Source organism: Enhydra lutris, unplaced genomic scaffold (assembly GCF_002288905.1).
Source record: "Enhydra lutris kenyoni isolate GAN:26980312 unplaced genomic scaffold, ASM228890v2 scaffoldscaffold35, whole genome shotgun sequence".
Classification (NCBI taxonomy): domain Eukaryota; kingdom Metazoa; phylum Chordata; class Mammalia; order Carnivora; family Mustelidae; genus Enhydra; species Enhydra lutris.
Window position 1 is genome coordinate 2,641,355 of NW_019154119.1, and position 14,490 is coordinate 2,655,844.

General features: G+C 39.0%; 1 protein-coding gene across 2 annotated transcripts in view; it reads right to left on the reverse strand.

Moving 5' to 3' along the window:
- Window positions 1–5,311: 5,311 nt before the first annotated feature.
- LOC111154141 (RAB10, member RAS oncogene family) overlaps window positions 5,312–14,490 on the reverse strand; it is an 89,881-nt gene continuing 80,702 nt past the window's right edge. For both annotated transcript variants that reach the window (XM_022513555.1, XM_022513556.1), the window contains 3 exons: window positions 13,046–13,135; window positions 12,419–12,520; window positions 5,312–7,822 (listed from right to left, as the gene is read on the reverse strand). In XM_022513555.1, coding sequence (XP_022369263.1) covers window positions 7,739–7,822; window positions 12,419–12,520; window positions 13,046–13,135 — 276 coding nt within the window. In that variant the 3' untranslated portion in view covers window positions 5,312–7,738. The remainder of the gene's footprint in view (window positions 7,823–12,418; window positions 12,521–13,045; window positions 13,136–14,490) is intronic.

Sequence of the window (14,490 nt, forward strand, 5' to 3'; positions counted from 1 at the left end):
AGCGTGTGCGCCTGCACGTGCACATTCCATCATTACGGAACCATAGGTTTATAAACGTCTGACGTGTTCCAGGTGTCCGCTCTCTGGCTGGAGTGGGTCTCTTCAAGTTGGCTCCCAAGCCCTACTGACACATCCTTAGATTTCCAGAACTTCTCTGTCTGATGTGACATACATGGACTCTGACATTTCTTCACGAAGCTCTGGTTTCTTTTAGTGGGAAAGGGGAACTTCTTAGGGCTCGGATTGTTGCAGTCTTCTGAGTTCCTAGTAAACCCCTGCACTCACTTGCTGTTGGATTGTGCAAACCCCTGTATCAGCCACTGCTCTAATATTGGCTTGCAGCGTTTTCGAGGACTTGCTGGTTATTTTGGTGTTCTTCCAACCAGCAGATGCCCCGTTTCTTCCCTAGGCTTTCTTCTTCACAGACATTATGAGGCAGCTCCTGTTTCTGTCAGAAGTTTGCCCCAACCTGCTTGTGTTTGTGGAGTTTGTGGGGTACCTTATCAAGTGCTTTTGCTGTATACTGTTCATGGGTTTTCCCATCCTACTTGCTGTGTTTTTATGGAGGGATTTGTGGAAAATAAAGAATCAGGTCACTGCCACCACCTTCGTATAAAAATGCAACTTTAGGGGCGCCTGGGTGGCTCAGTGGGTTAGGGCCTCTGCCTTCGGCTCAGGTCGTGATCCCAGGGTCCTGGGATCGGGTCCCGCATCGGGCTCTCTGCTCAGCAGGGAGCCTGCTTCCCCTTCTCTCTCTACCTGCCTCTCTGCCTACTTGCGATCTCTGTCTGCCAAATAAATAAATAAATAAAATCTTTAAAAAATTAAAAAAATAAAATAAAAATGCAACTTTAACCTCCTTCTAAGAAATGTCCTTTACTGTTTAAATAAGGCCACGTTGGTTTTTACCATTTGCAGCTAAGAACTGCACAGAGGGGTATTAAGACAAGGGATGGTAGAGGCAATTTGTTGCCTGAACTGTTTTGAGGCCTACAAATAGCTAAGTCAATCTGTGTGGCACTTTGGGTGACAGTTAAGGCTATACCACGGATTGGGGCCTGGAGAAGGTCCCCAACTGTTGCACCAGGTCAACTCACTGTTTTATTTCCCTAGAAGCTTGGATGGTGACAAACCATGATCAAAGCATGACACATCCTTGCTGTAGGCAACGGGGCCACTGGACATTCTCAAGCAGGACAGTGGAGTGTTCAGAAGATGAACCTTCTGTTGTGTCCAAGAGGGACAAGGGGTATGAGGGGGACAGCAACACTAGGTGGTGAGTTAGGAAAGTAATGCTGTGGTCTACAAGAGAGGACCAAGTATCAAAATGAGAGCGGTGGGGGGGCGCCTGGGTGGCTCAGTGGGTTGAGCCGCTGCCTTCGGCTCGGGTCCTGATCCCAGGGTCCTGGGATCGAGTCCCGCGTCGGGCTCTCTGCTCGGCGGGGAGCCTGCTTCCCTTCCTCTCTCTCTGCCTGCCTCTCTGCCTACTTGTGATCTCAGTCTGTCAAATAAATAAATAAAATCTTAAAAAAAAAAAAAAAAAAAATGAGAGCGGTGGGAACATCAAGGGCAAGGCAGGCGATAATGGAGGAAAACTGAACAGTACTAGGTGACCACGAAGGAAACAGTCATCATCGGTTGAGGTCTCAAAGTTGGGTGATTAGAAACAAGAATAGTAATTATCACCTCCCACATGAGTGACCTGGAGTTGAAACTAGAAAAGTGATCCCTGGGGCGCCTGGGTGGCTCAGTGGGTTAAAGCCTCTGCCTTCAGCTCAGGTCATGATCCCAGGGTCCTGGGATCAAGCCCCACATCGGGCTCTCTGCTCAGCAGGGAGCCTGCTTCCTCCTCTCTCTCTGCCTGCCTCTCTGCCTACTTATAATCTCTGTCTAATACATAAATGAAATCTTTAAAAAAAAAAAAAAAAGTGATCCCTATCCTAGGAATTTATTTTTCACATCATTCTCTTCAAACATTTATTTCCAAGGTAACACATAAGGGGCCTGTGTTGATGAAGACGAATGGGATGTGTGGGAGGCACCAAAGAGAAGAGCATAGCCTGGAGGCCTTCAGACTGAACTGGGTTATCCCTGAGCGCGGGGCTGGGGCAAGTCAGTCCCTTGCTCTCCCCGCAGTCCACTGTGGCATCCGCCTTCAAAACTTACCAGACCCGTGGCTTCTGTAATTGCCGACATGACACTTAGGAGGCTTTGATGGAATATTCCAAGCACTTCAGAAGGGGCCCAGGTGCACAGCCTCTCCGCTGAGTCCGATCATTTTCAAAGCGATATCCATTCTGCCCGGGCACATCTGAACTCAAGTAAATGGACCTTTTCCACTTACCTCTAAAACCCTGCGCTTCAAGCACTCACAGGAGAGCTCAATCCTGGACTGACTACGCTCTAGCGCCAGTCAAATGATGAGCTGTGATCATTTCAGAATCAAATGATAATGGTAATTACCCTTTCTTGAAGAAGCAAATAAACTCTATACCAAGTCATCTCACCAGAAAGCTACAAGTCTACACTTCACTACTTCAGCTCCCTGCAGAAATGCCACCATGGACTTTTAATGTACTTTTGTTTTACGGAAATTCACAAAAATGATAGAGCAAAAGGACAAGCAAATTTATGCATTTTATGAACTTGCATTGGAGACATCTTCACTTTGGAGGCCAATAAACCTTAATGGTAGAAATTTCTGAATTTCATGCTAGAGATTTTTTCTTAGCAACCACTCTCTTGAAGATGCAACAGGACTATACTATACCTCTCTTTATTTCAGTGCTGGAAACCCCAGACCCAAATTCAGTGTCCCGGAAAAGCCTGAAGCCCTTGATCCCCCTAGAGGACTCTTAATCTTGTTCCAAGTTATACTCTGCTAGTCATTTATTACAAACGATCTCAAATCCACCTAAGAATTTGGCATAAAATCTATCTGCCTTCTTTCCCCTCCCCTGTATTTTGAGTTCTTCTACCATTACTCATGGTAGCGATTAATTAACAACACAGGTGCCCCTTAAAGTCTAGTCTTAGAAAGCCAATTAAGAGAAATGTAAAAAGCAACTGTTTACTTTCAGCCCAAAGATGGTTTGGAGTAGGAGGAAACATAAAATTGGCAGGGTGGTAGGGGTGGAATATGGACTTAAACTAAAAACAGTAGTTAACTGGTGTAAGTACTTTCAAGGGCATGACTCTGTTAGAAGGGGCCAAGGTCAGGCTCAATGGTTACATTAACTAGGTAAGACTACACTCTAGAATTCTGTTAGCGCTGGCACAGAGCCCATATTACCTTCATTAAAATATTTTTAACCAAACCTTAAGACCCTATTCTGAGAAGCTGTGATAAGGTGAAGGTAAAAACAATGAGCACTGGCTTCAGGCTTGGTTTCAAAATCTAACTCCAGCACCAATGGGATGTGCAACCTTAGCCAAAGTACTTAATCTGAACCTGTTTATTTTGTAAATAAATGGTATTTTATACACCGTCTCACCAGGTCAAAGGGTACATAACCCAAAGAACATAGAAAAGTGTCACAAGTAACTGGTGGGCTCCCTAGTAAGCAAAAAGTATTCTTTCCCTTCCACATACTTGAACTTAAACCCTGCATTGCCCTCTGCCATCATTTTAGCCTGGTCCTATTAAAATCTCAATTAACCTACTAACTTCCTATGTGATCTCCAGAACCTTCCAGTCCTTCCTTTTCCAACACATCTAGAACTGGTTTCCTCACACACACTGCTCTCACCACTCTGGAGGGCTCAACAGGATTCCCCCATTGCCCAGCATCGTTCAGCTGGACTTCTGGTTTCTCACATAAGCAAAGCCGGTTTCACATTTACGAGTGGTCCCTTCTTACCTTACCCATTAGCATTAGCCAACCTATTTACCTAAGAACCAGTTCATGTCCCCTATTCCCTCAAAAAGCCAACCCAACTACTCCCATCAACTGAACTTGCTCTTAACTATTAATACAGTACTTAAAATCCGAATCACATCTAGTTGATTGTTTTTAAAAGAGTAAGCTCTCCGCCCAATGCAGGGCTTACACTCAGGATCCTGGATCAAGAGCTGCATGTTCTACTGGCCCAGCCAGCCAGGCGCCCCTCGTTGGCTCTTACATAGCCTTAGCTGATGACTGGTTTTGCTTTCTAAACTAGATCGCAGATTTAAGGGCAGAGACCATGTTCTATTTTCCTATACTAGCCTCAGAATGAGAATCATGGGCCTCACCCTAGACACACAAAACAGTAAAAGTTGGGAGAGTGAATGGGGAAGCAGTAAAAGCACTCCAGGGGATTCCTATCAACACTGCAGGATGAGAAAACTTCCACACATTCTCCTTCCCGCAGAGATAATCTTGTCAACAAATATTTATCTCTAGGGGCACCTGGGTGGCTCAGTCATTAAGCATCTGCCTTCAGCTCAGGTCATGATCCCAGAGTCCAGGACTGAGCCCCACAGCAAGCTCCCTGCTCAGCAGGAAGCCTGCTTCTCCCTCGCTCACTCCCCCTGCTTGTGTTCCCTCTCAAATAAATAAAGCTTTAAAAAATTTTTTATCTCTATTGACCAATAATGCCCTAATATGGGATTAAGCTTTTCTTTATATAAAACAAAGCTGTTTTATTATAAAACTTTATATACGAAGTTTCTTTATATAAAACAAAGCTGTCGGGGCAAATGGGTGGCTCAGTAGGTTAAGCCTCTGCCTTAGGCTCAGGTCATGATCCAGGGGGGTCCTGGGATCGAGCCCCAAATCGGGCTCCCTGCTCGGGGGGGGGGGGGGGGGGGGGGGGTTCCCCCTCTGCCCCCCTTTCCCCCCCCTTTTCCCCCTCCCGCAAAAAAAAAAGATCTTAAAAAAAAAAAAGGACAAAAAACCAAACAAACCTGGAAATACTTTTTTCAGGTAAGCAGATGGTCACTGCTAAAACAAGCATTCACCTCCGGGCTGGGAGCCTTCCATGGTGCCCCAGGGTCATCAGCTGTGTTCAGAGCAGCTGGCCTTTGGCACATTCTAGCGTTGTTGGCTGGGGAATGACTGACTGGTGTCTCTTTTGACACCAGGATGACTCTGCTTAGATTTCCATTTTTTATATAGTTTCTTACCAAAGATAGTTCTTGACACTGCTTTCTGTTTCCCCTAGGCTGAGAAAGTTATTTCCCTTCTATTTCTGCTCCTCTAATATCCAGCTTGCTATTTTGCATTGTCTTCAGAGGTGATCCTCCATCTTCAACCTCATAAATAAATGAAAACCAAGCCACACAGTTGGAAATCAAGTTTTGTTTTTATATGAACAGAAGTAGACCATCTAGAAATATTTCAGTTTATTTAAATTGTTAAGTAGAATATGAAACCGAATTTGTAGCTAGTACCAGAGAATGGACTTAACTGTTTGGTGTTTAATGAGAACAGCTTCTACACAGGATCCCAAGAGACTTACAGAAAAAGGGGCAAAGCCCTAATATTAAGCAAATAAAACTCATGTTTCAAACAGGTTATACAAAAATTGATTTATACTCCATTTCCCTTTTTTTTTTTGATATTTAGAAAGTGCAGATTTAACAAAAGGTAGCCATATCCTTTCTATGTACAATGCCGATTATAATTATGCAAACAAAACTGTCAGTCTTTTTTTTTTTACCCAAAAATCCCAGTGTTTAGCTCTCAAACCTTAAGTCACTGAATTGAATAAGGATTAAAGAGGGTTAAAAATAAAAAAGCTATTGCCACATTCCAGACAGAGGAAAGCAACACGTACATTAAAATTAATCTAACAATAGTAGGTTTAACCTATAACTTTTCAAGAAGCTTAACATCATTTCATTATTATTTTTAGTGGAAAATTAGGGATTATTTGGCAATGCTGCTTTTACTAGTAAACAATGATAAAGTCAAGTGAAGGAAAAACCTAAGAACAACAACCAGTGAGGCATATAAAATTGTTTTCAGGGCACTATCTGAAAAATTCATGGATGTTTACAGCAGATACGTCCCTATGCTGTTGACGTGAGCCAAGAGGGCATTAAAATGCTATCCACGACACACAGAGACTTTTCAATGGAAGCTGCTGTCCTAAACTCAGCCTCTGCTAGAAATGAATCATGCTATTCACAATTATTTCAACAAAGGTATCATCTTAGGACGCTAGCGGCGTAGCAAACTGAACTTGCCCTATCCCGATGACAAGCCATGAAGCAAAACTAGGAAAATGAAGTGAACAAAGGACAGGGTGAGAGACAGCTGGAGATCTTATCTGTACATGAAAAGCCTTTTGTCGTCCTTTTCCCAAATCCATGGTAATACACATTTTCCAAAGGGATGTGAAGACAGGACTTAAAATTAATAATATTCTCAAGTATTTCTAATCTTAAGGTAAAGACAACTTAACACTGAAAAAGTGTTCTTCAAAGGCCAAATCTCAGTCTATTTGGCAAACATGTTAATAAATTTCACTCCTCCTTCCCACCATTTAAAACAAAACCAAAACCAAAACCAACCAAACCTTTACTGGGCTACCAAACTGCTAGAGGAGTTGCCAGAATGGAGACTACTCAAATTTCGGTTACGAGATTTATTCTAGGAAAGTGAACAGGCTATACACCTAATTAGAAAGACAAACCACAACACCCTCCAAACACTAGTGCATGCAATTAACTCTTCCATTTCATAAACTCAGTGGATAGAAAGGGAACAAAGAGGGAAGGAGAAGAGCATGAAGTAAAAGAGCGAATGGAGGAATCTGGGGCCGAAGTTTTAGGGGAGAGAGAAAATGAGGGGAAGACATTTGATAGTAGTAGGCAGTTAGAATTTATCTTTCAGTTTACTTAGCGAGTTAAGTCAGTACTTTATGTTAAACTTGAAAAACCTACTAGTTTGCCCCTTTCATTTTTAAATAACTCATACCATTGGGTGATGGGGGAGGGAGAAGCAAAGAAAGCAGCATGCAGGCAGACAGACACAAGGAAAAAGTGGCCCAAGAGAAGAACCGGTGGCAGGAATAGTTTTAAATATCAAGGCCACTTAAAATTAAGACTCAGCAAACCAAAGCTATCATTTCTGCATTACCCTTTGTCCTCAAGTAACTACTTTGAAAATTACAGCCAAGCAAACCACAAACATTTTAATGGTTTATGTCTGGATGATATGTATGTCTCCTGCACATGCTTCCACCAAAACAAACAAACTAACAAACAAACAAAGGAAAAACCAAAGAAATTCCTTTCCACATAAGGCACAGGACAAAATTAATCCCATTTACATATTCAAGGCGAAAATGAGTGTTTTCCTGGCTTTTGTTTCTTTTGCTATCACATGTCTATAGATTATAGGGACTCAAGCACATTATCCAGGACAGAAAATTCCACTGTTGTACAAAATAAAATTGTTAATTCTAACTTTTATTCTTATACAATTTGCAGAATAGAGTTGAAATGATTGCTATAGGTTTTAATGTTGATAAGAAGAACTGGACTATAATACAACTGAAATGCAGTGGTGAGCTGAGCAAGTACATTTAAAAATGAAGTCACAGACATGATTTTTCTATACATTTTCTTGTTTGAAGAAAATTATAAAGTCAGCAAGCAGTCACGGATGAAAGAACAAATGAAACAGGGGGACTGGAGAGTTAAGATGAGGAACAAAAATATCTGTTTAGAGTTAAAAATGGACAGAGTGGTTTATTTTGCAGCAAGAGGAGAAAACAGGGTGGTGGATGGCAACTGACGGGAGGACGCTCAGCAACATTTGCTCTTCCAGCCTGTCACGCCGCCTCCACTGCTGATATCTACATTTTCACTGTTGGGCTCTTTTACAGGGGTCTGGAACAAACAAACAAGGAAAGCAACCCATGAAAAACACTGCTATGGAGAAATCAAGATTCAGCAGAAATATTCTCATAAAGGTAACAAAAAGTAACTCCAGTCACACAGGTAGGTTCTCTCTCCCATGCAAAGTAAAGATCTGGAAGCTTTGTTTTCCATCTACATTTTGCCTGCTGACTCCAAGCTGTGAAATGTCTAGAGGCCTCTAGGCATCCCTTGAATAAAGCTTCCAGTATCTTTTCTGCTCTCCCTCGCACAGAGATTTGCTGTCTCTTAGCCCTGACCCCCAGGGGTCTAGTATCTAGTACTTAAAAAGCTTTATCAAAAGGTATCTGTATAAAACCCATGTTGGGTCAAGTCTAACCCCAGAGAAGTGAAACAGCCCTTTCTGTCTAGTTACTTGCCTTCTGAGACTGAAGTTTGTAATGCTCTGCCACAGATTTAAAAAGGCAAGCTCAACAGTGATATGCCAACGGTAAGTGGAAGAAAAAGGGTAGGGCGGAATGCAAATTGTATAATTCATGGTAAAAATGGATATAGAAAAAAAATCAAAAGGAAAGACACCAAATGTTAACAGCAGAAAACCCTTAGATGGTGGGTTTACGAGTGATTTTATTTTTTTCTATGAACAATCCTGTATTTCCCCAGTAACCTAAATATTACTTTTAAAATCAAAAGAATATACTACTTTCAATGGATAGCCCATACGGTATATAGGAAGGGAACTTTTTTTTAAGAAACCGCTTACATTCAGTGAAGTATACAAATCTTAATTGTGCTTGATGGATTTTGAGTATATAAAGTGAAACTATCAGATCAAAATATAGAACATAATACCCCCAGAGGCTCCCCTGTGTCCCTTTCCAGCCAGTACTACCCTCCTAAAGGTAAACAGTACTCTCGTTTTGGTCACCAGGGATTAGTTTTTTTTTTCTGTTCTTGACCTTCAAATACATGGAACCATGTTTTATGTATTCTTTTATGTTTTATTCCCTTTACTCAGTATCAATATGTGAAATTTATCCAGGCTGTTCTGTTAACAGTGGGTCACCAAAAATGAAATTTTAAAAGCTAAGATGTAACTGGGAATGTATTTTCTCAATGAAACAAGATAAAGTTAAGGTAAACCAGGGGGAACAACTTAAAATATTTTAGAAAGTCATGTAGCTCAAGGGAAGTCCTACTTAACTCATATGGAAGTGAAATTTCAACTTGCACTTTGAGCTCACCTACCTACCCGCACTGCCTTATGGGATTCTTTTCCTTACTGCATGTTAAAGCTACAAGTTTTGCATTAAAAAAACTTTGGGTTTTCCTGAGCAACCAACTTTATTCCTACTGCAGATCTTGAGAAAAATGATAGAAGAGAAAGAGCCCTTCAGCATCTATCCCACAGCAAAAGAATATGGTTACACAGGAAACAGTCCTCCTCTGGTAACTTCCAGGTGTGGGTCAGTTAAAAGTACATGGATGCTGGGGGGAAAAAAATGGGTACTAGTACTCAGGGAGGTCACTATATTCCTTCACTTAACACCTCACTCACTGTCTATCCTTTTACAATTTAACTTAGATCCTTGAAAGAGACTCTCTGAAAAAAGGAATTCTCCCATGCAAAGTAAAACATTTTAAAGCCAAAGTATTAATCAAGTTTATTTCAATAGAAATATAAGCCATTCCTAGCTAAGAATAAGAAAAGGGCCAATAACTTAAAAAGTAAGCAAAGGAATAAAACAAGTTTATAGAAAAGAAAATATAAAAGTGGTTCTTAAAACTATCTTTAAAAATGCTCACCATACTCCCAAAAGAGCTGTAAATTAAATCTACTTTTTTTTTTTTTAACCTGTCAGGTTGGGAAAGATCTGAAAGTCTTAGAATCAATTACGTGGCCAGAGTGTGAGGAAACAGACATTCTCATCCACTGCTAGTAGGAATGTAAATGGGTAAAACCCTCATACCAGCATGTGGCAAGATGTATCAGAATAAAAATGTACATACATGCTCTTTGGCCACTTCTAGGAATCTGTCCTTCATATATTTGCACATAATCCTATGCTTGTAAAATGATTTAAATGTAAGATTATTCACTGCAGTGCAATTTATGAGATCATAAGGCTAAAAATCACCTGCATGTTCCTCACTGAGAAAAACTGTTTAATTATGACACATCTACTTGTAGGAGTAGCATTCAATTATTTAAAAAGTGGAATTATTTTACTTTACAGAGTACAGCAAGTTGCCTTATCTGTTTTTAAAGAAGTTGGTGGGGGGAAAAAGTTGGTGGGAATAAAAATATATATTAATACTTACTCATATATTAAAAATTAAGAGGTTAGTTAATTACACTGGTTACCTGTGGGGGATGAATGAGGAGCTGGGGGAATGTGGTGGGAAACTTCTCTGCACTGGTACTCTCTTTATTTTAAAGGTTTGAACCATGAGAATGAATTACCTATTCAAATAATTAAGTTAAAAATGTTCTGAATTGCTTTCATTCTAATGTTTAATTTTCTTTTACTAAGTCAGGAGAGAAATCATGGCACAGGAAGCTGCTGGTCAGGAAGCACTCCTGTATTTCCCATTGTTTGAGGTTTAACTTCTAATTTTACCACATCAAAAAGTATATGTATGTGTATTGAGAAAAAAATGGGACCCCACATTGGGGCATGCCTACACGGGGAAGACACAGACCAGACTGAGATCTTTATCAGTGAATGCATACTTTTTAACCTTTAATATGGTAACAAGGAAGATCTGTCATATTTGGAAGCAGATTTTAAGACTATATAAGCATCTTTTTTTTTAAATGCCAAGATTAGTGAGAAAAATCAAGGGATACAGTGTGGACAGAAAAAAAATCAAGAACAATGGAGAAAACAAAAAACTCCAGAAAGAGAAAGAACACAAGAGACAAGGGGATTTCAACAAGTGTTGTGGTAAATTCTGTGAGTACTGGAATAATGTTTCACTGTAACCTACCAAACTCTGAAATACAAAGTATCCCATTAATTAAAAGAGCATTTTTCTATTCCTGTTACTCCCTTCATTTAATTAAAAATATGAACGTTTTTCCTTGTCCATCTAGTACTTACTTTTCTATGCTTCTATTTTTATTTTTCACAGGAATATTTTCAAATATAAAAATGTATATAAAAATATAAAAATTCCTCAAGAAATTCCAAGGGGTTTTACCTTTACATACTGTGAAGAATATTTTAAAATTTTTAAGTTTTTTTCTTTTTTAACTAAAAAGATACGTTAAGTTTTCTAAACAAAACTATATAAATGTCAGAGTCATTGAGTAATTCTATTCTATGTCTCCTTCTCCTTACCTCCGTCACCCACTTGGAATACTCACTATTTACATTTGATATAGATCCTTCCAGATCTTTATCTGCTGAACATAACCAAACGTGTGTGCGCGTGTTAATACATGTGTGTTTGTATCATACATAACTAAAGAAAACAAGATCAGATACACGTATTACATCCTAACTTGCTTTTTATTACTCAATATATTATAGATACCAGGATGCTGGCAGATGTGGAAGGGCACAACTTTTGTAGTCACTGTGAATAGCAGTATAAATGATGACTTTTTTCTGGTTTGAACACACACTTATAGTTAACGGATAACCACATTTCACTATAAAAAATGAAGTTGTTTGATTTCTCTGAAATGTCACTAGATTTATATTTGAGATACCATCTCTATTACAGCATATATTTTACAGATATATGTATTTTTTAATTTGGGGACTGGTTTTTGAAAAAATACTGTTATTTCAATTATAAAAATAGAAAGGTTGCCAGAAGCAAATAATTTTCTCCTATACAATAACTGCTTCTCCATTAGGAGTTGTGTCAGATTTTTTCTGTTTTTATGTGTATTTAAAGATACCACAGACTGGACAACTCAGGATTTAGAACCAAATCTGGATATTATATCTACTCATTTGAAGAAAACTACAAAAATCAATTCCCAATTTTGCTACAAGCGACTCATATTGGTAGGTATGGGGATTCCCAAGTTAAATTCAGAAAACTAACCCTGAAGTAAAATGAATTTCCTGGGACCATATTTCAGCAATTTTTAAAATATCAAAAATTGAAATGGTTGGCTAAATGAAAAATAGGGATGGATTTATTGCATTTATTCACTATATAATATAGACAGGTTCTTTACTGGCATATCTGAGAAATGACTGTATAGATAGAAGAAAGTGATTCTGTAGCAGTAACTATTATCTTAAATTTTAAGAAATCATCTATGGAAATACAAAGAATGTATGAGAGAAGTGAGTCCAAAAGTAAACAGAAGAGCCACAAGAGCACAGACCCGACAAAAAGCTGAAAAAAAGGAGAATGAAACTGGGGACCTGACAGTCAGTGTGGGAGCTCAGGACAGTGTTACCACTGACCAGATGTTACAGATTTCTAATGGCTCACTGCTTCCCCAAGTCCCTACTCCACTTTAGGAGGGTTAGATACTGGTGATAAGTAAACATTTAGGAACAATACCACCCAAATCTAATTTTTATATGTTAATCCAGTACTTCAAAAAAGAATTGTGACACTGGGCACCTTGGATCTTACCTTTCGAAGGATATCTTCAGCTAATGTGAGGAAAGCCTTTTCGATGTTTATATTTGCTTTTGCACTAGTCTCAAAAAATCTAATACCATGCTCCCTTGCAATCTAAAACAGAAGCAAAATGTCATCATAAAATTATCAAGCACAGGGTGCCAACTGTTGACTTTAGCATCCTGGAGGAAATAATATTATTCTAAAGGCAGCAGTCCCTACTAGGTTATATAAAGCAAAGTACTTCAATGGGCCACAATTCAAATGGTCAAGTTCTTTCAAAAATAAATAAGCAAACAAAAATAATAATAAAAGAATCCTCTCCTCACTTCAGGAGTTTACATCAAATACTCTAAGTGAGGTACTTAAAGTCTTAAGTTACAAAATTGGGGATCACTGATTTGTTATTTTTCCTCTTTGTAGTTTAAATACAGCTAAAGATACTACTACCGAAGGCTTGATTCTCCCACACCTGTCAGATAGGCACTGAAAAAATTCACTCACATGATAACTTGTTTCCCGCAGCACTTATAAAACAATGTGAAGAGCTCAGCACATTCATTACCACCACTAACAATCAAATGTCATGCCATCTTCACAAAGAAAGGACAGTGTATTAGTTTCATTCATAGCTTTTACCTGTTCTCCTTTTCCTTTAGGTACAACTCTTTTATCATCCATATCACATTTGTTTCCTAGTAACATTCTTTCCACATCTTCATTGGCATGCTACAATGGAAGGAAGATTTAATTGACATTTTATCACGACTTATAGCTTAATATTCTCTAAAAATGACTTTATTATTCTCAATTTTCAGTGTTATTTTTATAATCTGGAAGTTTTATACCATCACCCTGAAATCACCCCATGCAAAAAGCCTATACAAACTTGCAAATTACTTAGAAAAAGAAACACGATTCCTAATACATAACACTGTCAAATATTATCTTACCCCAACAAGAGGCTGTCTAGTTTCTAGATATTCTCATCAAAACTGAAGATACGGGCAAAAGACCTGAAGTGGCAATCTCTTAGGCATAATCTAAATCCAAGCTGGATCATGATTTCAGATCATGAGTATCACCCTGCAGAAGCCGGAATCAAAAATTCTACAGAGCTCAAAACAAAACAAAACAAAAACCTCTACAGAGCTCTTAAAATCTCAAGAGGCTATACTGCTAGGGCACAGGAAGATCCCATGCAGAAAAATCAATTAAAAATAAATGTTTGCCCCACTGAAATCCTAACATCATCATTTGTGCAAATAGAAAAATCCATCCCTAAAATTCATTTATAGCCTTGAGGGACCCTGAACAGCAAAAATGATCTTGAAAAAGAAGTACAAAGTTAGAAGATTCATACTTATTTCCTGATTTCAAAATTTACTACAAAGCTGCAATAATCAAAACAGTGTGCTACTGGCATAAAGATATATACGTGAATACATCGGATACAGAGCCAAGAAATTATCCCTCGCATGTATGATCAAATGATTTTCAACAAGAGGGCCAAGTCCATTCAATGGAGGAAAGAATAGTCTTTTCAAAAAATGGGTGCTGGGGGGGGGGGGTGGCTGGGTGGCTCAGTGGGTTAAGCGGCTGCCTTTGGCTCAGGTCATGATCCCAGGGTCCTGGGATCCAGCCTCGCATCGGGCTCCCAGCGCAGTGGAGAGCCTGCTTCTCCCTCTCCCTTTGCTTACTGCTCTACTTGCACTCTCTCTATATCAAACTGTCAAATAAATAAGTAAAAATCTTTAAAAAGATAAATAAATAAAAGTTGTGTTGGGCATACCAGATTTTAACATGGGAAAGAATGAAGTTGGACTCTTAACTTACTACCATATACAAAAATGAACTCAAAATGGATCAAAGGCCTACATATAAGACTTAAAACTAAAAAAACTCAGAAAATATAGGAGAAAAATTTTATGACATCGGATTTGGCAACGGTATCTTGGATATGATACCAAAAGTACAGGCAACAAAAGAAAAAAAGGCAAATTATACTTCATCAAAATTAAAAAACTTTTATGTGTCAAAGGTCACTATCAGAGTGAAAAGACAACCAATCCCTGGAATAAGAA